Source organism: Neovison vison, chromosome 6, assembly GCF_020171115.1.
Source record: "Neovison vison isolate M4711 chromosome 6, ASM_NN_V1, whole genome shotgun sequence".
Lineage (NCBI taxonomy): Eukaryota > Metazoa > Chordata > Mammalia > Carnivora > Mustelidae > Neogale > Neogale vison.
The window spans coordinates 82,627,345-82,652,205 of record NC_058096.1 but is presented as its reverse complement, the minus strand read 5'-3'; the positions used below and the strand labels follow the sequence as shown (position 1 = coordinate 82,652,205).

The 24,861-nt window shown below is 39.2% G+C and overlaps 1 protein-coding gene across 6 annotated transcripts in view; it reads left to right on the top strand.

Moving 5' to 3' along the window:
* The window catches only part of VEPH1 (ventricular zone expressed PH domain containing 1), a 249,980-nt gene that overhangs the window by 211,930 nt on the left and 13,189 nt on the right, over window positions 1-24,861 (top strand). For all 6 annotated transcript variants that reach the window (XM_044251673.1, XM_044251670.1, XM_044251672.1 and 3 more), the window contains exon 12: window positions 12,644-12,761. In XM_044251673.1, the coding sequence (XP_044107608.1) occupies window positions 12,644-12,761 (118 nt within the window). The remainder of the gene's footprint in view (window positions 1-12,643; window positions 12,762-24,861) is intronic.

Sequence of the window (24,861 nt, the reverse complement as noted above, 5' to 3'; positions counted from 1 at the left end):
CAGATTCCCAGGCACAATCACCGGCTGATTGGTTTACGTTTCCAGGGATGGAACCTGTGTTTGTTGTTTGTAACAAGTTTCCCTGGCATTCCGGATACCGACACCTTCTGAGAACTGGTGATTTGGAAAAGCTGAGAACAAGCAGGCAACATGCTCTACTGAAGGATTTAGACAAGCACTCTTCAGTTATTAACATTTTATTCCAGCAACTTTTTTTTTTAATTTTATTTATTTTTACTTGACAGATAGAGATCACAAGTAGGCAGAGAGGCAGGCAGAGAGAGAGGGAGGAGGAAGCAGGCTCCCCGCTGAGCAGAGAGCCCAACTCAGGGCTCCATCCCAGGACCCTGGGATCATGACCTGAGCCGAGGGCAGAGGCTTTAACCCACTGAGCCACCCAGGCATCCCCAGCAACTTGTTTTATAAAATGAATTCCTATAATACACATAGAAATGTAAGTGTATTTTTTTTAAATAAAAATGTTCTGAAAGGGCTTAATGGGCATAATTGATGAGAAAATTAAAAACTGAAATGCTGAGATGCCTAGGTGGCTGAGTCAGTTAAGTATTCAATTAGGGACACCTGGATGGCTCAGTGGGTTAAGCCCCTGCCTTCGGCTCAGGTCATGATCCCAGGGTCCTGGGATCTAGTTCCGCATCAGGTTCCTCGCTCGGCAGGGAGCCTGCTTCTCTCTCCACCTTTGTCTGTCTCTCTGCCTGCTTGTGTGCGCGCTCTCTCTCTCTCTCTCTCTCTCTCTCTCTCTGATAAATAAATAAATAAAATCTTTAAAACAAAAAAGCATTCAATTATTGATTCAGTTCGGGTCTTAATCTCGGGCATGGTGAGTTCAAGCCATGCACTGGGCTCCATGCTGGACATGGAGCCTACTTTAAAAAAAAAAAAAAATGAAAAAACCCTAAATGCTACTGTTGATATAAATTACAGGTAAAATCTTTGTGTCTCAATTAGTGAAAATTTATAAAAGATTCACTGAACATCTCTTATGAGCAAAGCGCTATACTTAGTACTTTCGGAAGCTACAAAAATAATAAATAAATAAGTTTTCTTGCTGAGGGGCTTTAATCCAGTTGAGAGCTAAAAGAGTCACACCAGAAGAGGCTTAATAATGATCACAACTAAACACAAAGATGTATTCCAGCTTTCCTCTGTGAGGAACACTATGGACCCAGTGCATTACTGTTTACATTCTGGAATGTAGGATGATGTCTCCTTCTTCCATTTATCCTTGGTTTCTGACACAGGTGCTATAAATACTAATTGCTGTAAGTTAAATTCAATAGTAATATTTTTTCAGAAGTTGAAATAAATTAAAAAACTAAATTATAGTATAAATATTCTTCAGAGTTTCTTTTGCTGGTTTATTCATCATACAGTATGTTTCTTAAAAGACACTATGCTTGCACAATGTAGGAAGATATAAATAATACAGAGATAAATGGTAAAAGGATGCCTCATTAATTTTTTTTTCAATGAGTTTATTGCACACCCTGGTCTCCATAGAGTTAGAATTTGTGCACTAGAAATAACCATAAAGTCATAAAGCCCTCCTATTATATGCAACTATTGGAGATCGTTAAAAAAGAAAAAAAAACTATTGTTTACATTTTTTAAAACATACTTGAAATATATGCCTAGAGTTGATCCTATTAACCATAGGCAAACAGAGCACATGAGGCAATTCTATGTTTTGTATCTGTGCAAAAATAGCTTTAAACAGAATTTAAATGTACCAGAACCTAAAGTTCTTCCAGATGTATGCTTTCACTGATTTCTGGAAAATTGCTTTCCCATACCCTCTCACAGTACATCGACCACTTTATAAGATCCAGAGGCCACTTTTCACTTTCATGGAATCCACATCATTGACTCACGCTGTCACTGTCATGAAATAATGTTGTAAATATCCTCTCATCTTCCTATGCTATCTGGCTTATTTTTCTCCTAAGAGGCTTTGCAAGAGATTTTTTATATAGTTCTGCAAATTCCTATTACCATTAATGACTTAAAAAAAAAAAAAACTGAGAAATGTTCATTTCATCAGCTGTTTAAAAACATCATTTTTCCTCCAAGGGCTTCTACCCTTTTTGAATCATATGGTGTTTATCAGGAAAATCTTTCTTAGCATATCTTTATTATGGTTATATATCTTTCTCGCCATGTTCTTCTTTTTATTGAGGCCTGATTTAGAGTTTTCTCAGAAGAATGTGACCCCTCTCATTTTCACCGAGAATTGGCCAACAGGGTCTCTGTCACCTTTCTTTCTTCATGGCACGATGTCAGTATTGATTCTTTTTTTTTTTTTTAAGATTTTATTTATTTATTTGACAGAGAGAGAAAGAGAGATCACAACTAGGCAGACAGGCAGGCAGAGAGAGAGGGGGAAGCAGGCTCCCCACTGAGTGAGAGTTCGATGCGGGGTTCAATCCCAGGACCCCGAGATCATGACCTGAGCCGAAGGCAGAGGCTTAACCCACTGAGCCACCCACGCACCCCTCAGTATTGATTCTTTTTTTTTAAATTTTTTTTATTAAATTTTTAAAATTTTTTTATAAACATATAATGTATTTTTATCCCCAGGAGTACAGGTCTGTGAATCGCAAGGTTTACACACTTCACAGCACTCACCATAGCACATACCCTCCCCAATGTCTATAACAACACCTCCCTCTCCCGGCCCCCCTACCCCCAGCAACCCCATTTGTTTTGTGAGATTAAGAGTCACTTATGGTTTGTCTCCCTCCCAATCCCATCTTGTTTCATTTATTCTTTTCCTACCCCCCAAAACCCCAACATTGCATCTCCACTTCCTCATACAGGGAGATCATATAATAGTTGTCTTTCTCCGATTGACTTATTTCGCTAAGCATAATATCCTCCAGTTCCATCCATGTCATTGCAAATGGCAAGATTTCATTTCTTTTGATGGCTGCATAGTATTCCAGTGTGTATATATACCACCTCTTCTTTATCCATTCATCGGTTGATGGACATCTAGATTCTTTCCATAGTTTGGCTATTGTGGACATTGCTACTATAAACATTCGGGTGCATGTGCCCCTTCGAATCACTACGTTTGTATCTTTAGGGTAAATATTCAGTAGTGCAATTGTTGGGGCATAGGGTAGCTCTATTTTCAACTTTTTGAGGAACCTCCTTGCTGTTTTCCGGAGTGGTTGCACCAACTTGCATTCCCACCAGCAGTGTAGGAGGGTTCCCCTTTCTCCGCATCTTCGCCAGCATCTGTCATTTCCTGACTTGTCAATTTTAGCCATTCTGACTGGTGTGAGGTGGTATGTCATTGTAGTTTTGATTTGTATTTCTCTGATGCCGAGTGATGTGGAGCACTTTTTCATGTGTCTATTGGCCATCTGGATGTCTTCTTTGCAGAAATGTCTGTTCATGTCCTCTGCCCATTTCTTGATTGGATTATTTGTTTTTTGGGTGTTGAGTTTGCTAAGCTCCTTATAGATTTTGGATACTAGCCCTTTATCTGATATGCCATTTACAAATATCTTCTCCCATTCTGTCAGTTAACTGTTTCCTTTGCTGTGCAAAAGCTTTTGATCCTGATGAAATCCCAATAGTTCATTTTTGCCCTTGCTTCCCTTGCTTTGGCGATGTTCCCAGGAAGAAGTTGCTGTGGCTGAGGTCAAAGAGGTTGCTGCCTGTGTTCTCCTCAAGGATTTTGGTAGATTCCTTTCTCACATTGAGGTCCTTCATCCATTTTGAGTCTATTTTCGTGTGTGGGGTAAAGAAATGGTCCAATCTCACTTTTCTGCATGTGGCTGTCCAATTTTCCCAACACCATTTGTTGAACAGACTGTCTTTTTCCCATTGGACATTCTTTTCTGCTTTGTCGAAGATGAGTTGACCATAGAGTTGAGGGTCTATTTCTGGGCTCTCTATTCTGTTCCATTGATCTATGTGTCTGTTTTTGTGTCAGTACCATACTGTCTTGATGATGACAGCTTTGTAATAGAGCTTGAAGTCCGGAATTGTGATGCCTCCAACTTTGACTTTCTTTTTCAATATTCCTTTGGCTACTCGAGTTCTTTTCTGGTTCCACATAAATTTTAGGATTATTTGTTCCATTTCTTTGAAAAAAATGGATGGGATTTTGATAGGGATTGCATTAAATGTGTAGATTGCTTTAGGTAGCATAGACATTTTCACAATATTTATTCTTCCAATCCAGAAGCATGGAGCATTTTTTCATTTCCTTGTGTCTTCCTCAATTTCTTTCATCAGTACTTTATAGTTTTCTGAGTGTAGATTCTTTGCCACTTTGGTTAGGTTTATTCCTAGGTATCTTATGGTTTTGGGTGCAACTGTAAATGGGATTGACTCCTTAATTTCTCTTTCTTCTGTCTTGTTGTTGGTGTAAAGAAATGCAACTGATTTCTGTGTATTGATTTTATATCCTGACACTTTATTGAATTCCTTACAAGTTCTAGCAGTTTTGGAGTGGAGCCTTTTGGGTTTTCCACATATAGTATCATATCATCTGTGAAGAGTGATAGTTTGACTTCTTCTTTGCCGATTTGGATGCCTTTAATTTTTTTTTGTTACCTGATTGCTGAGGCTAGGACTTCTAGTACTATGTTGAATAGCAGTGGTGATAATGGACATCCCTGCCATGTTCCTGACCTTAGTGGAAAAGCTTTCAGTTTTTCTCCATTGAAAATGATATTTGCAATGGGTTTTTCATAGATGGCTTTGATGATATTGAGGTATGTGCCCTCTATCCCTACACTTTGAAGAGTTTTGATCATGAAGGGATGCTGTACTTTGTCAAATGCTTTTTCAGCATCTATTGAGAGTATCATATGGTTCTTGTTCTTTCTTTTATTAATGTATTGTATCACATTGATTGATTTGCGGATGTTGAACCAAACTTGCAGCCCTGAAATAAATCCCACTTGGTCGTGGTGAATAATCTTTTTAATGTACTGTTGGATCCTATTGGGTAGTATTTTGGTGAGAATTTTTGCATCTGTGTTCATCAAGGATATTGGTCTGTAATTCTCTTTTTTGATGGGATCCTTGTCTGGGTTTGGGATTAAGGTGATGCTGGCCTCATCAAATGAGTTTGTTTGGAAGTTTTCCTTCCATTTCTGTTTTTTGGAACAGTTTCAGGAGAATAGGAATTAGATCTTCTTTAAATGTGTGGTAGAATTCCCCCGGGAAGCCGTCTGGCCCTGGGCTTTTGTTTGTTTGGAGATTTTTGATGACTGTTTCAATCTCCTTACTGGTTATAGGTCTGTTCAGGTTTTCTATTTCTTCCTGGTTCAGTTGTGGTAGTTTATACATCTCCAGGAATGCATCCATTTCTTTGTTTGTCAAACTTGTTGCCACAGAGTTGTTCATAATATGTTTTTATAATTGTTTGTGTTTTTTTGGTGTTGGTTGTGATCTCCTCTTTCATTCATGATTTTATTTATTTGGGTCCTTTCTCTTTTCTTTTTGATAAGTCTGGCCAGGGGTTTATCAATCTCATTAATTCTTTCAAAGAATCAGCTCCTAGTTTTGTTGATTTGTTCTATTGGTTTTTTGTTTGTTTGTTTGTTTCTATTTCATTGATTTCTTCTCTGATCTTTATGATTTCTCTTCTCCTGCTGGGTTTAGGCATTCTTTGCTGTTCTTTTCTCTAGCTCCTTTAGGGTTAGGTTGTGTATTTGAGACCTTTCTTGTTTCTTGAGAAAGACTTGTACCACTATGTATTTTCCTCTCAGGACTGCCTTTAATGTGTCCCACAGATTTTGAACAGTTGTGTTTTCGTTATCATTTGTTTCCATGAATTTTTTCAATTCTTCCTTAATTTCTTGGTTGACCCATTCATTCTTTAGAAGGATGCTGTTTAGTCTCCATGTATTTGGGTTCTTTCCAAATTTCCTCTTGTGATTGAGTTCTAGCTTCAGAGCATTGTGGTCTGAAAATATGCAGGGAATGATCCCAGTCTTTTGATACCAGTTGAGACCTGATTTATGACCCAGGATGTGATCTATTCTGGAGAATGTTCCATGTGCACTGAGAAGAATGTGTATTCTGTTGCTTTGGGATGAAATGTTCTGAATATATCTGTGATGTCCAGCTGGTCCAGTGTGTCATTGAAGGCCTTTATTTCCTTGTTGATCTTTTGCTTGGATGATCTGTCCATTTCAGTGAAGGGGGGTGTTAAAGTCCCCTACTATTATTGTATTATTGTCGATGTGTTTCTTTGATTTTGTTATTAATTGGTTTATATAGTTGGCTGCATCCATGTTAGGGGCATAGATATTTAAAATTGTTAGATCTTGTTGGACAGACACTTTGAGTATGATATAGTCTCCTTCCTCATCTCTTGTTATAGTCTTTGGCTTAAAGTCTAATTGATCTGATATAAGGATTGCCACCCCAGCCTTCTGATATCCATTAGCATGGTAAATTGTTTTCCACCCCGTTACTTTAAATCTGGAGGTGTCTTCGGGTATCAAATGAGTTTCTTGTAGGCAGCATATTGATGGGTTTTGTTTTTTTATCCATTCTGATACCCTGTGTCTTTTGATTGGGGCATTTAGCCCATTCACATTTAGGGTAACTATTGAGAGATAGGAGTTTACTGCCATTGTATTGCCTATAAGGTGACTGTTACTGTATATTGTTTGTTCCTTTCTGATCTACTACTTTTAGGGTCTCTCTTTGCTTAGAGGACCCCTTTCAATATTTCCTGTAGAGCTGGTTTGGTGTTTGCAAATTCTTTCAGTTTTTATTTGTCCTGGAAGCTTTTTATCTCTCCTTCTATTTTCAATGATAGCCTAGCTGGATATACTATTCTTGGCTGCTCGTTTTTCTCGTTTAGTGCTCTGAATATATCATGCCAGTTCTTTCTGGCCTGCCAGGTCTCTGTGGATAAGTCCACTGCCAATCTAATATTTTTACCATTGTATGTTACAGACTTCTTTTCCCAGGCTGCTTTCAGGATTTTCTCTTTGTTGCTAAGAGTTGTAAATTTTACTATTAGACAACACGGTGTGGACCTATTCTTTTTGATTTTGAGGGGGGTTCTCTGCACCTCCTGGATTTTGATGCTTGTTCCCTTTGCCATATTTGGGGAATTCTCTACAATAATTCTCTCCAATATACCTTCTGCTCCCCTCTCTCTTTCTTCTTCTTCTGGAACCCCAATTATTCTAATGTTGTTTCGTCTTATGGTGTCACTTATCTCTCGAATTCTCCCCTTCTGGTCCAATATTTGTTTGTCTCTCTTTTGCTCAGCTTCTTTATTCTCTGTCATTTAGTCTTCTATATCACTAATTCTTTATTCTGCCTCATTTATCCTAGCAGTAATAATCTCCATTTTTTATTGCGCCTCATTAATAGCTTTTTTTTTTAATTCAACTTGGTTAGATTTTAGTTCTTTTATTTATCCAGAGAGGGCTTTTATCTCTCCAGAGAGGGTTTCTCTAATATCTTCCATGCCTTTTTCGAGCCCGGCTAGAACCTTGAGAATCGTTATTCTGAACTCTAGATCTGACATATTACCAATGTCCGTATTGATTAGGTCCCTAGCCTTCAGTATTGCCTCTTGTTCTTTTCTTTGTGGTTAGTTTTTCTGCCTTGTCATTTTGTCCAGATAAGAATATATGAAGGAGCAAATAAAATACTGAAAGGGTGGCAAAGACCCCAGGAAAATGTGCTTTAACCAAATCAGAAGAGACCCCAAATCATGGGTGGGAGAAAGGGGATAAAAAGAAGTTCAGAAAAAAAAAATTTTTAGAAAAAAGAAAACAAATTTTAAAAAATATAAAAAAGAAAAAAAATATATATATATTAGACTGGCGACTAGAATAGGGTCACCCACTTAATTTTGGGAGTATTTTGGTCTCTTAGAAGAAACTACCTCCCAAAATTTTAAAGAATGAAAAACATATATAAGGGTAAACACAATGAAGGGATGGAATATGCCTATAAAGATGAAAGAAAATTTTTTTTATATTTCTAAAACAGGAGTTGATAAAGTAATTTGGTTGGGAGAATAAAGAAAAAGAAAGTGGAGAGATTTTGCTCAGGCTGGAGACTAGAACAAGCCCAGAGCTAGATTTAGGGCATATTTTCATCTATTAGAAGAAGTTGTACCCCAAATTTTTTTAGAAGAAAAAACCCTACGTGTATATAAAAAATAAAGTTAGATACAATGGGGGATAAAATATGATTATAATAATGAAAGTTCAAAAAAAAATAATGAAAGTTCAAAAAAGATTATTTTTTTTTAATGAAAGGTATTGTTAAGATAAACTAGTTTAAAAAAACTTTAAAAGAGGAAAGCATAGGGACGCCTGGGTGGCTCAGTTGGTTAAGCAGCTGCCTTCAGCTCGGGTCATGATCCCAGCGTCCTGGGATCGAGTCCCACATGGGGCTCCTTGCTCGGTGGGGAGCCTGCTTCTCCGTCTGCCTCTGCCTGCCTCTCTGTCTGCCTGTGCTCGCTCTCTCTCCCTCTCTCTGACAAATAAATAAAATCTTTAAAAAAAAAAAAAAAAGAGGAAAGCATAAAAGTTAAAAAAAATTTAGAAGAAGAAAAAAATTAAATTAACTGCAAGACTAAGGAATCATGGAAAGAAAGCTATGAATTCCATGTTTTGCTTTCTCCTCCTCTGGAATTCTGCTGTTCTCCTTGGTACGTGAACGTGGTCCTGGCTGGATTTCTTGTTGATCTTCTGGGGGAGGGGCCTTTTGTAGTCATTCTCAAGTGTCTTTGCCCCAGGCAGACTTGCACCGCCCTTACCCAGCCCGGGCTAAACTAATCTGCTCCCGGTTAGCTTTCAGGAACTTCCCTCCCCCACCCCCCACCCCCCGCTTTCAGGAACTTTTGTTCCCTGAGCTTTCCATAGAGTTCCGGAGGACATGAATGAAAATGGCGGCCTCCCAATCTGCGGCCTGGAGGAGCCAAGAGCTCGAGGCCCCACTTCTCAGTGCACCCTCAGAGAAGAGGGCCCAATCACTCCTATCTCCCTGGCCTCCGGCTGCACTCTGAGCTCACTGAGCCTGCGACTGGTTCAAGGTGACCCGGAGCTGAGAGCTCACTCCTCGGCTCTGTCTCTGTAGCCAGCTTCCCCGCTCTGATACCTGTGAGCTCTGTAACACTCAGACACCCCCAATCCTTCTGTGACCCCGCGAGACCTGGGGCCATGCTGACCCCATGTGGGCTTCACCCCAGTTTAGCCTCTGGAGCAATGTCCCTCAGTGGAGCAAACTTTTATAAAAGTCCTGATTTTGTGCTCCATTGTTCCACCGCTTGCTGGCCGCCGCCCCCCCCCCCCCCTCCACTGCGTGGTCGATTTTCTGTTTCTAGAATTGTTGCTGTTCTTCTCTTCGGTCTCCTGTTGGATTTGTAGGTATTCATAATGGATTGATAAGATATCTAGCTGATCTCCTGCTACCTGATGCAGTCTCAGCCTGTTACTTCTCTGCCATCCTGACTCCTCTTCCTCCTCAGTATTGATTCTTAATGCTGCATAACAAATTACCAAAACCTAGCAACTTAAAACAATATCTGTTATCTCACAGTTTCCTTGGGTCAAGAATCTGCTTGTGACTTAACCGGGTCTTCTGTTCAAGGTCTCCCTAGGCTGCAAAAACCAGATATTGGTTTGGTTATGGTCTCATTTGGAGATTTGAGTGGGAAGGGTCTGCTTCCAAAAGTTCTTAGGTTGTTGGCACATACTATATATTTGGGGTGGTAAGACTATAAAGACCTGGGGCTTGTACTGACTATTGGCTGAAAGCAGCCTTTATGTCCTAGAGGAAACCCACACTTACCTGCTAGGTGTAACTCTCCACAGGTGTTTCACAACATGGCAGCTTGCTTCCTCAAGGCCAGCAGAAGAGTCTCCCAATTGCATCTGCTAACAAGATAGGTGTGTGTGTGTGTGTGTGTGTGTGTGGTGCATATGCATATGTGAGCAGTGTATGTGGTGCATGTGTGTGTACACATAATAATGTAAACAAGGGATTGGTATCTTACCATCTTTGCCATTTTCTCAGAAGCAAGTCATAGGTCTCTTCCTATGGGATTAGATGAGGGGATGAATACCAGGAGAGGGGAATTATTGGGGGCGATGGGGGGGGTCACACTAGGGTCTGTCCACCATAATCGCACTGAACTAGAATACTCAGAAAGGGACTATACTTAGATATGAATGCTTTTTTATTGTTCTTCTGGAATCTAGTTGTTTTAAAAGAAGCTTATAATTCTTTTAACAAAACAATTTTAGTTCCCTTGTATTAAAAAAAAAAAAAAAAAAAAGAGCCACATAAGCGATCTTGGGCAAGTCCTGGGAAGCTATAGGACCCAGAAGGGTAAAGAAGATAAGTAAGAGAGAGAAATAATGACATCAAGCACAGTCAGGAAACCAAAACTCTAAAAACTTAGGTATTACTGGTTGATGGGTTTTGTTTGCTTATTTTGTGATTGATTCTGCTGTGATTTTCCAACAATATTTGGAACTACATGTATTTCATCTGTTTGTATCCAAAGTTGGCTGTTACAGCTGATTTCAACAGTTCATAGAATTACCATCCACCTTCTTCAGTCAATTCCCTTCGCACAACACCTAATCCTCTGAAGTAAGCCTGCTTTTGACTTCAAGCGCTTGAATACTGGGATGTAGCTCACCATCTGTCCTAAACTTTTCAAGTAACTTTTTGCCAAGACAAGTGTGGATTATAAGCAACAACCTGGGACATTTCTGGTCTCAGAACAGGAAAAATAAAGGAACCCTTACGTATTTTAAGTACTTTGTTTGTTAGTGGTGTTTGTGGTGAATGAGAAATTGATCCCTAGTTGTGTGAGAAATAGAGAAGTGATCTGCATGCCTATGGCCAAGCATAGACTTCAGAGACTTAGCAGTTTTGAAACTGATATTTATGAACATCTGCTTTTCCCCCATAAATTTTAATATAGATTTCATCCTTTGAAACCTGCAAAACTCCCAGGTGCTTCTTCAGTCTTTATCTTGGGAACATGATTTAAAAAAAAAAAAAGTATTAAACTTTAGAATTTAAAATGCTGTGTTCAGCATGTTGAGCTTCCAAGATGTCCAATCCCAGAACACAAGCCATAATGGTCTTAATAAAGAGTGCTGAAAAGTATTTATTTCTAGTCCCAGTTTATGCCTTTCATTATTCTACAAATATTTATTTAATGCTTGCTTATGTGATGGGCATTTTTAGTGCTGAGATCATAATAGCCATTATAACAGAGAAAATCTGTGCCTTCATTGTGTTTATGTTCCAGTGAATATAAATGTGCTCTTAAATAATCCCCTTTAAATGTTCATAATACTTTCACGTAGGTCATTGGAAAACTTTACATTGGGCTTGCAAGCTGTTGCTGTGAATCCATTCCTGATGCTGGACTAGATTCTGGGACTACAGCTTTAAACAAAGTGGATGTTCATTCTCCCAAGGAGCTTAGAGTTTGTCATATTTCTCACCTCTGTCAAGAAATGCAGACCTTGAAAACAGGAACTTTAGAGCAGAAACTAGGAAGCCACTTGTCCATTCTCTATTTTAGATCCATCAGAAGCAGCTTACACAGTGCTCCATCCCTGGGGCTTTTGGGCTTATGCTGTTACTCTGGGTAGAATATCACAGCATGTGGACCAGAGGAAAGGGAATAAAATCTCAGCTCAACAGAGGACAAACACGTCCGTCAACTGGGCACGTGTAAGGCTAGCTGGCAAAGACATTAAATCCCTCTTAGGAAAGCAAGCTTTTAAGAGTGCAGTTCTGACCACCCTGTAGCAGAGGCTACAAGTCATTTACATAATAGGAAAGCCTCAGGAGGACAGTAGAGCTATTTAATTTGGTTAGGCTAATCGTATTCCATCCATTTACAGTGTAACGGAACCTCTCTCCTCTGCCTCTTAAGCAGGAATGCATTGGCACAATGCCACAGGGCACATAAGACAAGGACAGTCTTCTTGGTGCATCAATTCAATTCAGCTATTGGGAGGAGGAAAATTAATTAATTTACTGATAAGTAATTTAAGACATTATTTTCCATTAAAATTAATACAGCCATATCATGGAATATAATGCAAGATTTGCATATAATCTTAGGATAAAAGGTAGAATTTGAATAGTGCCAGAGCCAAGGGCTGAGGGATTAAGCCCTCTTCCACACATTTCCCATCAGCCCCCTGCAAAGCCAGCCTAACAAAAATAATTTTTTTGATACGGATACTCGATTCTCAACTTTACACAAACTGTACATGAAAGACAAACTCCCCCGTAGCATTCCTTTCAACTACATTGCCACATGGCTACCCTTCCCTTTTACCCTTCTAATGTCTGGAGCAGGCATTAGATGCAAGAAAATGCTGGGTCACTTCAGGCCTCACCCCCAAACCTGGGGCCCAAGCTCACTGCCCTCCATATTGAGAGAACTCCCTTGGAGGGGCTTGAGATGGCTGCGGTCATGCAGGATGGGCCAGTAGAGGTTTTCTCACTGCTCCCTCCTTGTCCTTAGCACCAAGTCTGAGTACTGGCCACCCTACTCCCATGTCCCTTCTTTCAGTCCCAGAATGCTACGTAGCAGGCAGATCAGCTTATGGGTTCTTTGTGCTTTGTGTTCCTGGAACAGGATCTGGACCAGGTACAGCTCCATCTGGAAGAAGTGAGATTCTTTGATGTATTTGGCTTCAGCGAAGCGGCAGGAGCGTGGCAATGCTTCATGTGCAACAATCCCGAGAAAGCGACCGGTGAGAGCCCTCTCCTGTCCACCTGCTGCTCAGAATCACTCGTGCCCCTGGGATTCACAGGGACCTCTGAGCTCTGCATTTCTCGTTGGCCTTCGTCTCACATCCTATGTTGTAATAATACACAGGAATGCCTGATTGCCTCTGTCTTGTGCTGAGAAAGGTATCTCACCAAAGTGGGAGTGAGAGAAAGGGAAGATGTGGAAAGGGGGAGAGACATAAGCCAGAAACAAGCAAGAGAAGCGACACCTTACCTGTATGTAGTTATCAAGGAAGCTGTACAGGCTGTTTTGCCCTGAAAGCATTCATTTCAGCCCAGGTGACCCTGAGGGTTAGGAAAAAAACAACCAACCTCTCAAAAGCCCCGAAGGAAGGAGATCAGACTGAGGGAGTGAATGCAGGCACCAACTCTGTCATCTTGAGGTCATCCCTTACACTCCTGTTTCGTGATGGAGCTACATAAAAAGTGAAACTTTTGAAAAGTGAGGATTTGAGGAATACCTTCATAGCTGTTATTCGCCCTCTCACTCCCTTTCTGTTGCCCAAGGGATTTGGTCCACTGACCTTGCCTAAAAGTAACAATTATTAGTGAATATGAACCCAGCCCTTGCTAAATGTGTTAGGTATAGCTCATTAACATTTACAATGATCTTATCAGGTTGGTACTAACATTATCTCCATTTCACTGATGGGGAAACTGAGGCACAGAGCAATTTGATTAACTGAGGTCACACAGGTAATAAATGAACAATAGTAGGATTTGAACCCAAGCTGACTCCAGGGGCCATGGTTAACATTCCACCGCTCTGCCTCCTCATTACGCTTGTCCCAATCAGACCAGTGGAATCAGGTTGGTAATATGTCTGTCTTCAGAAAGTTATGCTGTCCTTGGAAATGGACTATTTCATCACTCACTTGCCTTCTGAGAGGACCCAGACTTCTCAACACGGACACTGCTCACAAACTGCAGTTTCAACTAAGAGAACAGTGTTCAAACCCCATTGAAAATCCACTTTTTAGGTGATCCATTTGCTAGACAGCCATGGGTGACAACCCCCCCCCACCGCCCTTATATCTTTAACCTCCATTTTAGGATTTGGGGGGCCTCTTAAAGATTATCCATTGTGGCAAGACTGTTCTCTTGCTAACTGCTGAGAAGGTAAGGCTGAATAGAAAAAAAGTGTCTTTATTTGGCCAGATGGGGATGAAAGGGGCTCTCGGAGAGGGACCAATTAAAAGGTCTTTCCCCACAGAAAAGGTTGTGGCTGGAGGAAGCTGGCACTGAAGGATGGTGGCCCCTGTGAGGCACAGATTGTTGGCCCATTACAGAGTCTGTGTTGAGCTGATGCCAGAGTGAACACCCCGATTTTAATAAGTTAATTTGGGCAAATAAGAAATTGGGGAATTGAAAGTCTCCATTATAAAACTTTGTAATTAAACCTGACTTCACCTATGAAAAAGGGCATGAAAGAAACTTTATTTGAGAACATGGCGAAGTAAGGCACTTATCTTAGGTGGCTCTGAGAGACCCTTAAGAATTCTCATTCCAAGTCAGCTGAGTCCTTAGTTCAATAAACATTTCAGCATTTCTGGCCAATGGAGGCCTCCGAGAAGGGTCTGGAAGTTAGAAACACAAAGTGTTCCTTTAATATTTGTTTTCTCAAATTCGCTGCCATACTCTTGAAAAGGACATTTTGCAATTTACTCTTTCTTACTTGTGTTTCTCACTGTTAAATATAGACTGAGAACACACAGCAATAAAGACTCAAAACAAGGCCAAATATTTTATAACAGAACATATTGAATCAAAAATGTTTGGCCCCAAAAACTTCCGTGTGCTTACATTTCTTTGCTCATTTCCTTTTGCTACATAAAAGGGGATGCAAGCCTGCAAGAAATCTTATTTTAAACTATAATTTTCACCAAGAACTCCCAATTCCCTGAAAAATTTATGTAGGTTGTTGATCTCATCTTGTTTTGATACAAGGGTATAGGTTATACATTTCATATAAATGAAAGGTCTGACATAATACCGCTAACACATTATTCATGGAGATGATGGCTGCCTTCATGTTCTTCAATTGTGAGTTTAAATATGGTCAAGGAATAACTAGGAATAAATATTTTATTGTTTGGTTACGCACAACAAGCATAGTACCTGCGTCCCGCTGTTCATTTATGTAAGTATGTGTGTTGCCTTGGTCAAATGTCTTCTACAGACTGTGGCTTTGGATAAAATATGAGTAAGGTGCAAAATCTCCACTCTGAAAGGATTCAGAATCCAGTTAGGGTCAGCCAGTATATATGGAAAAGTCTAGCAGACATCCTTGTATGTTTATGGCACACAATGAATACTTGCTGAGTGAGTGAATGAATGAATAATATTTGGGAATGGCAACATCAGATACACCTCAAGTGTTAAAATAAGATGTTTCAAAACTGTGGTTATGTGTTAATCAAATCAAATATATCACTATATGATACTAAGTGCATTGTGAATCTGGTAAATGGAGGTTGGTGCTTCTTTCCTCCTTGAGAGAATTCAGTAGATATAAAACAAGTGGCCCACTTCCCTAACCTAGCACCTGACATACTGTAACTGAGTCCTGTTACCATTCTGGGTTTTAATCAGTGCCCCTGAAGGATCCACATGCCCCTCACAAGGTTTAGCCTCAGAGAGGATGGGGTTTAAAGAAGCAGGGTTGGAGTCTAAGGCAAAAGAAATTTTTTAAATGGATTTGGGGTTTTTTTTAAGTACTGACAAATGATACAACAATTGCTGTCAAGTATTCATTGTTCCAGTATAGAAAGATGCTATTCAATATCTCCATAAGTGAGGAATAAAACATGAGGCATTTAGAAAATTTCAATTAGACATCAGGAAAGACATCCTAAAATATAAATCCTTCTTAACAGTGTGTACCCTAAACTATGGGACTCATTCAGAAATTGACAGAAAACCATCTGGCTTTTGTGGTCACCTAAGTACATTCCCTTCTTCAGATCAAAATGTTATCACCCACTAACACGCTTATCAACATACAGAAATTCACAGGCATTTAATATCTACTAAGACAGTAAAATGCACTTTGAATCTAGTTAGGTACAGATGAATTCAGAGGAAAATGAAGGCTAAAATAGGCTAAAGATCTTAAAATTATTATAATTACTGTCGATTATCATGCTAACTATGAGTTAAACATTTTTCTCATTATTATTGACTCCATTTTACAGATGAGGAGATTGAAACACAAAGAAGTTAAGTAATTTCCCCGAGGTCACAAAGCTACCAAGAGGTAGAACCAAGATTTAATGCAGATTAATTCCTGAACCTGAAATTTCCGCCTCTTGGGCAAATCCAACTTAAGGACATGGACTATTTGAAATTCCAAGACTGATGATTTCACAATGTTATAATATCTTCCTCCCTGCTGACTTATTCCACTTAAAGAACAGAGGCTTTGGTGTGATCATGTGTGGGAAATGATTACGTGAGGGAAATGGTTACAGTGAAAGCTATTTCCAATCCCTCCGATTGCTGATTCAGTTTCCGATAATCATTTTATAAAAGTACAGAGTCCACAATTAGCAAATCACTGGAATAACTGAAGAATCCTCTGAGATTTGCTTGGTGGTGTTTATTGCCCATCCCTGTCCTCCTCCTGAATGAGAGAATCGAGATTGAGCAAGTGAATAGAACAGAACAGAACTTCCTTCTGGAAAACCAAGCAAATCCCCTTTATCAGTTGGCCTCATGTCTTGGAACTGCAAGTGCATGTTAGCAGTAACAGTGAGTCAGCTCGGCCATCCTGGAACACATCTGGCTCTCTGTTCAGTCTCATTTGTCAAAAGGAGGAGGAAGAACTAGGTCGTGACTTTCACTCTTATTTCTTGAGACACAGGGGATGCCTTTGTTCTTATACCCAACAAAAAATAACTTAGAGACTTCTCGGTTTTGGCACGGGTGTCCTCCTCTGTAAATCAGATTGCTTCCCCGTGTGATTACTCACTTAGTCACTAGATACTCGGATGTTGAATGTATTTGTCCGTAGGAGGGCTCCTTAGCGTATGAAAGAAAATGAAAGCATGTCTTTTTTCAGACGACCTTCTTTCAGGATTCCTCTTTAGAACTTGATTTCAAATCTTTGTGCTATAAAACCATGCTGTCTTTTTTATCACATGGCCAAACAGAGATGGTTTCCAAATGATAGCAAGTGAAGAAAGTCCTCTTGTGAGGAGATTTTCTTCACATCTGCTGGGTAACTGGTAATAGCCTTTGTGGCTTTTGCTTGCCGGATGCCTTCAGCGTGGACTGGCTAACTCTCCACTCAGATGCCCATGTGAGAACAGGCTTATGACCTCTGAGGTCAGAGGCCGCAAATAGCTTTGTGAGTCCATTAATATGAAACTTTCCCATTGAATTTCATGGTCAACATTCACAGTACTTTGGAGGTGACAAGAAGAAAGCCCCACTTTGGATTTGTGTGGTGGTAGGTTTGTCATGTGAGGCCTTCCCTCCTCCTGCATATGTTAGTTAGAACACTGTCTTACGAGCTCAGTGTTGTTTGAGCACCAAAAGCAATGTGCTGCTTGTGTTCATATTTATCTACTGCTAGTGACTACTGAATACGCATTCCTTACCTCAAACTGAACCCCAGCTTGTTATGCAAAGATACTTTCTATTAATGACAAAATACACACATATTGACTCAGATAAATCTTTATCCCGAAATCATTTTCCTTTTCCTCCTCTTCCCATTTTCCTGTTTTATGCCTTTCTGGCATGGGCATGCCTCTCTCTTTTAAACCTTCCCACCACACATTCACTTCTCTCTCTCACAACACACACATGCTTGCACGTGGGCGCACACACAGTATATACACAGACACACCACCACCCCAGATAATAGATTTCTCTCCTCTGTTCTTTCCATTCTTCTGGGCTTGTTCTTATCAATCTCCCCCACTGAACAATGAAGTAGGGGCGATTCTTCATCCTTGTATGCCCTACTCAGTACCCAGTGTACAGTAGTGTCCAACAAGTATTTGGCGTATGGATGGACTATTGAGTAATTCGTGGATAGTATAAGTGATACGATGACTATGGAAGTTAGAGGATTTGTTGTGAAATGTAAATTTCAAATCTAATGCTTTCTCAAAATTAAATAAACCCTGAACTGAAATCTTAAAGGAGCAACTTTTGCGAAATAAATGTTTTTAAGAAGAAAATGTTGCTGTACGTGGGATTTTAACATACCCAGATCTAATGTTTTACTAAAAGCTTTCAATACACACATACACACAGAGTCCATAGAAAACTTGCTAGTAATATGTGAGCCTCAGTGGGAAATAAGCTGAGATCAGTAACCTAGCCCCCTTCAGGGCCTGATTTCTATTCTTCGTCTCCCATCACTACCTAATCCTTCTGCCTTTTCATGTCAGGTCAACAATCCTATCTTGAAATAGGATAGAACTGTCTGATAGGCCTTATACTGGCAGTCAAGCATAGTCACCCTGTGGTTCTCCACAATAAATCATCGCACATGGAAATGTGTCCTTTTCCACTTGGAGAATCAGTTGACTCCAGCCAATCTATGCAGGAGGAGAAACATGCTTTCAAAAGGCAGACTAGAGTGAGTAACTCGGTCTCTTATCGCTACACAGGCTTAAGATAACGTTGATTTAAAAAAATTTTATGTCCCTCCAAAATAAAGCACTTTATATATATATATATATATATATTTTTTTTTTTAAGATTTTATTTATTCATTTGACAGAGAGAAATCACAAGTAGTCGGAGAGGCAGGCAGAGAGAGAGAGAGAGGGTAGCAGGCTCCCTGCCGAGCAGAGAGCCCGATGCGGGACTCGATCCCAGGACCCCGAAACCATGACCTGAGCCAAAGGCAGCGGCCCAACCCACTGAGCCACCCAGGCACCCCAAAGCACTTAATATATTTCAAAGGAACTCTAGTCATCACCTTTCAGAGTAACCCTAACTTATTTATTTACCTATATAAACACATTAGGAAAGAAATTTGTTTTTCAGCCACACACTCACCTATATAAATGACATACAGGTGCTTTTAGCAGCCACAGAAAGTCATCAAATATCTCAAGAAGGTGGTGATATTTTGTGAAGGATCTCATCCTTCCCACCTTCTCGTACACATCACCCTTTCTTACATATTCTGTTTCTTCTTCCCAAATGAATCCTCCCATTGGCTTTTTTTTTTAACTTACTTTATTTAAGTTCAATTAGTTAACATATAGTGTAACATTAGTTTCAGATGTAGAGTTCAGTTATTCACCCACTGCATGTAACACCCAGTACTCATTAAATTACGTGCCCTCCTTAATGCTCATCACCTTTTTATCCCATCCTTCCATCCACCTGCCCTCCAGCAACCCTCAGTTTGTTTCCTGGAATTAAGAGTCTCTTATACTTGCCTCCCTCTCCAATTTTGTCTTATTTTATTTTTCCCCTCCCTTCGCCTATGATCCTCTGTTTTGTTTCTTAAATTCCACATATGAGTAAAACCATATGATAATTGTCTTTCTCTGATTGACTTATTTTGCTTAGCAAAATATATATAATATATTTTAATATATATATATTTTCTTAGCAAAATATATATAATATATAATACAATCCAGTTCCATCCATGTTGTTGTAAATAATAAGATGTCATTCTTTTTGATGGCTGAGTAATATTTCATTATATGTATATATTATATGTATACCTTTCACCATATGTGTGTGTATATATATATAACATATAGCTATATATAAAGAAGTTTTTACATATAAAACTTTATCTATATATATTATATATATATTTATATATAAAACTTTTCTTTATTTATTCATCTGTCAGTGATCATCTGGCTCTTTCCATAGTTTTGCTATTTCAAGATTTGTATTCTTTGGGTAAATACCAGTAGTGCAATAACTGGGTCGCACATAACTCTATTTTTGACTTCTTGAAGAATCTCTATACTGTTTTCCAGAGTGGCTGTACAGCTTGCATTCCCAACAATAGTGTGAAAGAGTTCCCCTTTCTCCACATCCTCATTAACATTTGTTGTTTCCTTGCTTAATTTTAGCCATTCTAACTGGTGTTATATCTCATTGTGGTTTTGATTTGTATTTCCTGATACTGAGGGATGGTGAGTATTTTTTTTCATGTGTCTGTTGGCCATTTGTATGTCTTCTTTGGAGAAATGTCTGTTCACGTCTTCTGCCCATTTCTTGACTGGACTATTTGTTTTGTATGTGTTGAGCCTGTTAAGTTCTTTATAAATCTTGGGTACTAGCTCTTTACTGCTAAGACATTTGTAAAAATCTTCTCCCATTCTGTAGGCTATGTTTTGGTTTTGTCAACTATTTCCTTTGATGTGCAAATCTTTTTATCTTATGAAATCCTAAGTTCATTTTTTCTTTTGTTTCCCTTGCTTGGGAGACAAGTTCAGCAAGAAGTTGCTGTGCCAGAGGTTGAAAAGGTTGCCAACTGTGCTTTCCTCTAGAATTTTGAAGCATTCCTGTCTCAGTTATGCCTTTCATCCATTTTGAGTTTATCTTTGTGCATGGTATAAGAAAATGGTCCAGTCTCATTTTTCTGCATGTGGCTATCCAGTTTTCCTAACACCATTTGCTGAAGAGACTGTCGTTTTTCCATTGGATATTCTTTCCTACTTTGTTGAAGATTTGTTGGCCATAGATTTGGGGGCCATTTTGGGGCTCTCTATTCTTTTTTTTTTTTTTTGAAGATTTTATTTATTTATTTGACACAGAGAGCTCACAGGTAGTCAGAGAGGCAGGCAGTGAGAGAGGGGGAAGCAGGCTCCCTGTTGAGTAGAAAGCCCAACGTGGGACTCAATGAGGGGCTCAATGTGGGGCTTGATCCCAGGACCCTGAGATCAAGACCTGAGTCGAAGGCAGAGGCTTAACCCACTGAGCCACCCAGGCGCCCCTGTGCTCTCTCTTCTGTTCCATTTATCTATGTGTCTGTTTTTGTGCCAGTACCAAGCTGTCTTGATGTTTACAGCTTTGTAATAGAGCTTGAAGTCCAGCACTGTGATGCCCCCAGATTTGGTTTTCTTTTTCAATATTCCTCTGGCTATTTGGACTCTTTCCTAGTTCCTTAAAAATTTTAGGATTATTTGTTCCAGCTCTGTGAAAAATACCAGTATTTCGACAGGGATTGCATTGAATATGTAGATTGCTCTGAGTAGCATAGACATTTTAACAATGTTTATTCTTTTAATCCATGAGCATGGAATGTTTTCCTATTTCTTTGTGTCTTCCTCAGTTTCTTTCTTAAGTGTTCTGTAGTTTTCAGAGTACAGATCCTTAACCTCTTTGGTTAGGCTTATTCCTAGGTATCTTTTGGTTTTTAATGCATTAGTATATTGGATTCCTTAATTTCTCTTTCTTCTGTTTCATTGTTAGTGTATAGAAATGCAACTGATTTCTATGCCTAGATTTTATATCCTGCCATATTGCTGAATTCCTGTATGAGATCTAGCAATTTTAGGGCGGAGTCTTTTGGCTTTTCCACATAAAGCATCATGTCATCTGCAAAGAGTGAGAGTTTGACTTTCTCTTTGCCAATTGGAATGCCTTTTATTTCTTTTTGTTGTCTGATTGGTGAGGCTAGGACCTCTAGTATTATGTTGAATAACAGTGGTAAGATTGGGCCTCCCTGTCATTTTCCTGACCTTATGGGAGAAAGTTCTCAGTTTTTCACCCTTGAGAATGATATTTGCTGTGGGCTTTTCTTAGATGTTTTTTTTTTTTATGACATTGAGGTATGTTCACTCTATCCCTATACTGTGGAGAGTTTTAATCCAAGAAAGGATCCTGTATTTTGTCAAGTGCTTTTTCTGCCTCAATTGAGAGAATCATATGGTTCTTGTTCTTTCTTTTATGTATGTAGTGTATCACATTAATTGATTTCCAGATGTTGAACCATCCTTGCATTCCAGGAATAAATCCCACCTGGTCATGGTGAATAATCCTTTTAATGTACTGTTGGATCCTATCTGCTAGTGTTTTGGTGAGAATTTTTGCATACATCTTCATCAGTAATATTGGTCTGTAATTCTCCTTTTTGATAGGGCCTTTGTCTGGCTGATCCTGCCAGTCAGCCTCCATTGTTGCAGCCAGAATGGTCTCTTCAAAATGCAGCTCCGATAGTGCCACTCCCCTGCATGAAACCTTACAACAGCTTTCCACAGCTCTTAGCTTAAAGACCAGATTCTACAATATGCCCCTCACAGCCTCACATGCAATGGTCTTTCCCATCCTCTGCAGCCTCATCTTTTCCCATATGTCATCTATTGTCTCTCCACTCAGGCTAGAAGGATCTTCTTTCAGTTTCCCATATACACCATGCTTCTTCCTGTCACTTCCTCCCCTCCTTATCTGGTTAATAGAGATCTTAGCCTCCCCGTTACAATTCAGATTCACTGCCACAGGGAAACCTTCTATGACCTCCCTAATACTCAGGTCCTCAAAGCCCTTCAGACTTCTACTCATGACAGTTGTTACACCTACTGTCTTGTGTTTTTATATGTGGTTATTTGATTAATGTCTATTTCCTCTGGTAAATAGTAAAGTCTATGAAGAGAGCTCTCCTCATCCATCCATCTTCAGCCCCTAGCACACAATGCTCAATAAATATTTACCAAATAAGTGAACATCCAAAGTTGGTATCATCTCAGAAAATTTTTAGTAAAATTTTTCTCAGGTAAATGGTGACAAAAAACAAATTAATGAATTCACAGTGATTCATTTTAAGAGACAAAAGTTTAATATGATAACATTTAGTGCCAAATATATTCCTTGAATAAATAGTATCTTCTTAAATAAGTTCTTTTCAAAAGTAATATGAGATATCATTTTATTTATATATAATATAAATACTTAATTACATATTATATATTTTATATATATAAGTATATGCAAATATCATATATAAATATATAAATATCAAACACAGACAAAGCATGATGGCATACATGTATACATGTTACAGATAAAGCTTCCAACTTCTATTTATTGCCAAAAGATTTGAACCACAACAGATGGAACTTGTGCTTAATCAATTCTATAAAAGCATTGCAGACAACACCTTAGAATGTTCTAATATGCCAAGAATGTACAGGGAGCTGGACAATGGCTAGGATATGCTCAATTTACACAACCCAAACAAGCGGACAAGAAAGTATGTCATATCTCTTTTTCCCTGTGCAAGGAAAGCAGCTCTGCAGTACACGGCAGTGTGGGAAAGCAGTCAACATTTACAACTGTCTAAATCCTATGGCCAGTTTTGCCATCAAGACAATTAATTCATATTAATGGAATGGCATCCAACACAAGAAATGTGTATGGAATCCTTCTCATTAAAAGTTCCATCCTAAAGTTGGGCAATTATCTTTATTCACTTCCATTCTCCCTAATATTTTCCCATTGGCCCCTACCAGTCATAATGGGCAAGTCTGGGCCAGTCTTCATAGATAGCTTACCAGGAAGGCATTAAAGTAGATCATGCTTGCTGCACAAAACTAGTGAACAGGGGATGTCTGGTGGCTCAGTGGGTTAAAGCCTCTGCCTTTGGCTCAGGTCATATTCCCAAGGTCCTGGGATTAGGCCCCACATCGGGCTTTCTGCTCAGCAGTGAACCTGCTTCCTCCTCTCTCTCTCTGCCTGCCTCTCTGTCTACTTGTGATCTCTGCCTTTCAAATAAATAAATAAAATCTTAAAAACAAAACAAAACAAAACTAGTGGATGGATTACCTTCATAGGAAGTGGCTTTAGAATTTTTGTTTCACTGATGATATAAAAAAAAGCCAAGTTCCACGAATGCTGATTCTGAGCATTTTTTCTGTAACTCAGTTGATTTAATCCAAAGACATGCATGTTATCTTATACTGCTATCCTGTTTTTTATTATATGGAAATGTCATAACAATTTTTGTCCCATTATTGGTTTTGCAGTTTAACTAGTTTGTGTATTATATGACCTATTACTGTCATCAACCATGAAGTTGCTTTAATTTCCTAGAAGTTCTTGAGCTACATGAGAATCACCTGGGGATCTTGTTAAAAATATAAGGCCCCTCACCCCACCCCCAAAACTATGATTCAGTAGATTTGGGCAGCACCTGGGAATGTGCATTTAACAAACCAGCAAGTAACTCCAGTGTAGGTGGTCCTCAGAACACAGTCTGGAAAACATTGTTCTACAAGCTTTTAAAATAGTAGTTCTAAGGTTTATTTAGATAAATAGTTCAGTGATTGATAGAGAAACCTAAAAAGCATACTATGTTTTTTGTTTTGTTTTGTTTTTTTAAGATTTTATTTATTTATTTATTTAAGATAGAGCACGAGTAGGGTGAGGGGTGGAGGGAGAGAGAAGATGACTCCCTGCTAAGCAGGGAGCTCAATATGGAGTTCAATGTGGGGCTCAATCCCAGGACTCCAGGATCACGACCTGAGCCAAAGGCAGACACTCAACTGGCTGAGCCCTCCAGATGCCCTGTGTTTGTTTGTTTTAGCATACTATGTTTTGATGGATATAAAATTATTGATGAAGGAAGCCATTCGTTTACATGTGAAAGTGTCCTCCTCAAAGGGCTGCTGTCAAATTGAATTTGTGTGTCATATTCTGGGCCACACAGCATCTTGTAGGATGTTTCAAAATCCATGTTGGATTATGCCTCCTCATTCATTCACTACTGATAAAGAAATATGACCCCCTAAAATATTGCCTAGATATTCATTGGAAACATACCATTTGTTATGATCCATAGTGATTTCTAAAACCACAGACACTCAGTTTACTAAATGTGGCTTCTATGACCTCCTCATCTAATACTTCTATCCCTCTTTAGGCATTTCCTCTGTAATTAGGGTTGGCTTTATTAGAACTGGCATGCATACAAAAAAAATCAGTAAAGCCATGGAAGGGGATTCCAGTAAATCTGAGACTCTCAGTGCATACAAAGAAATTCCCCACAAACTGTATCAGAGTTATAATTCCCAGAAGCAATAATTTCAAGGGAAATTGAAAAAAAAAAAAAGAAAAAAAAAAACCACCTTT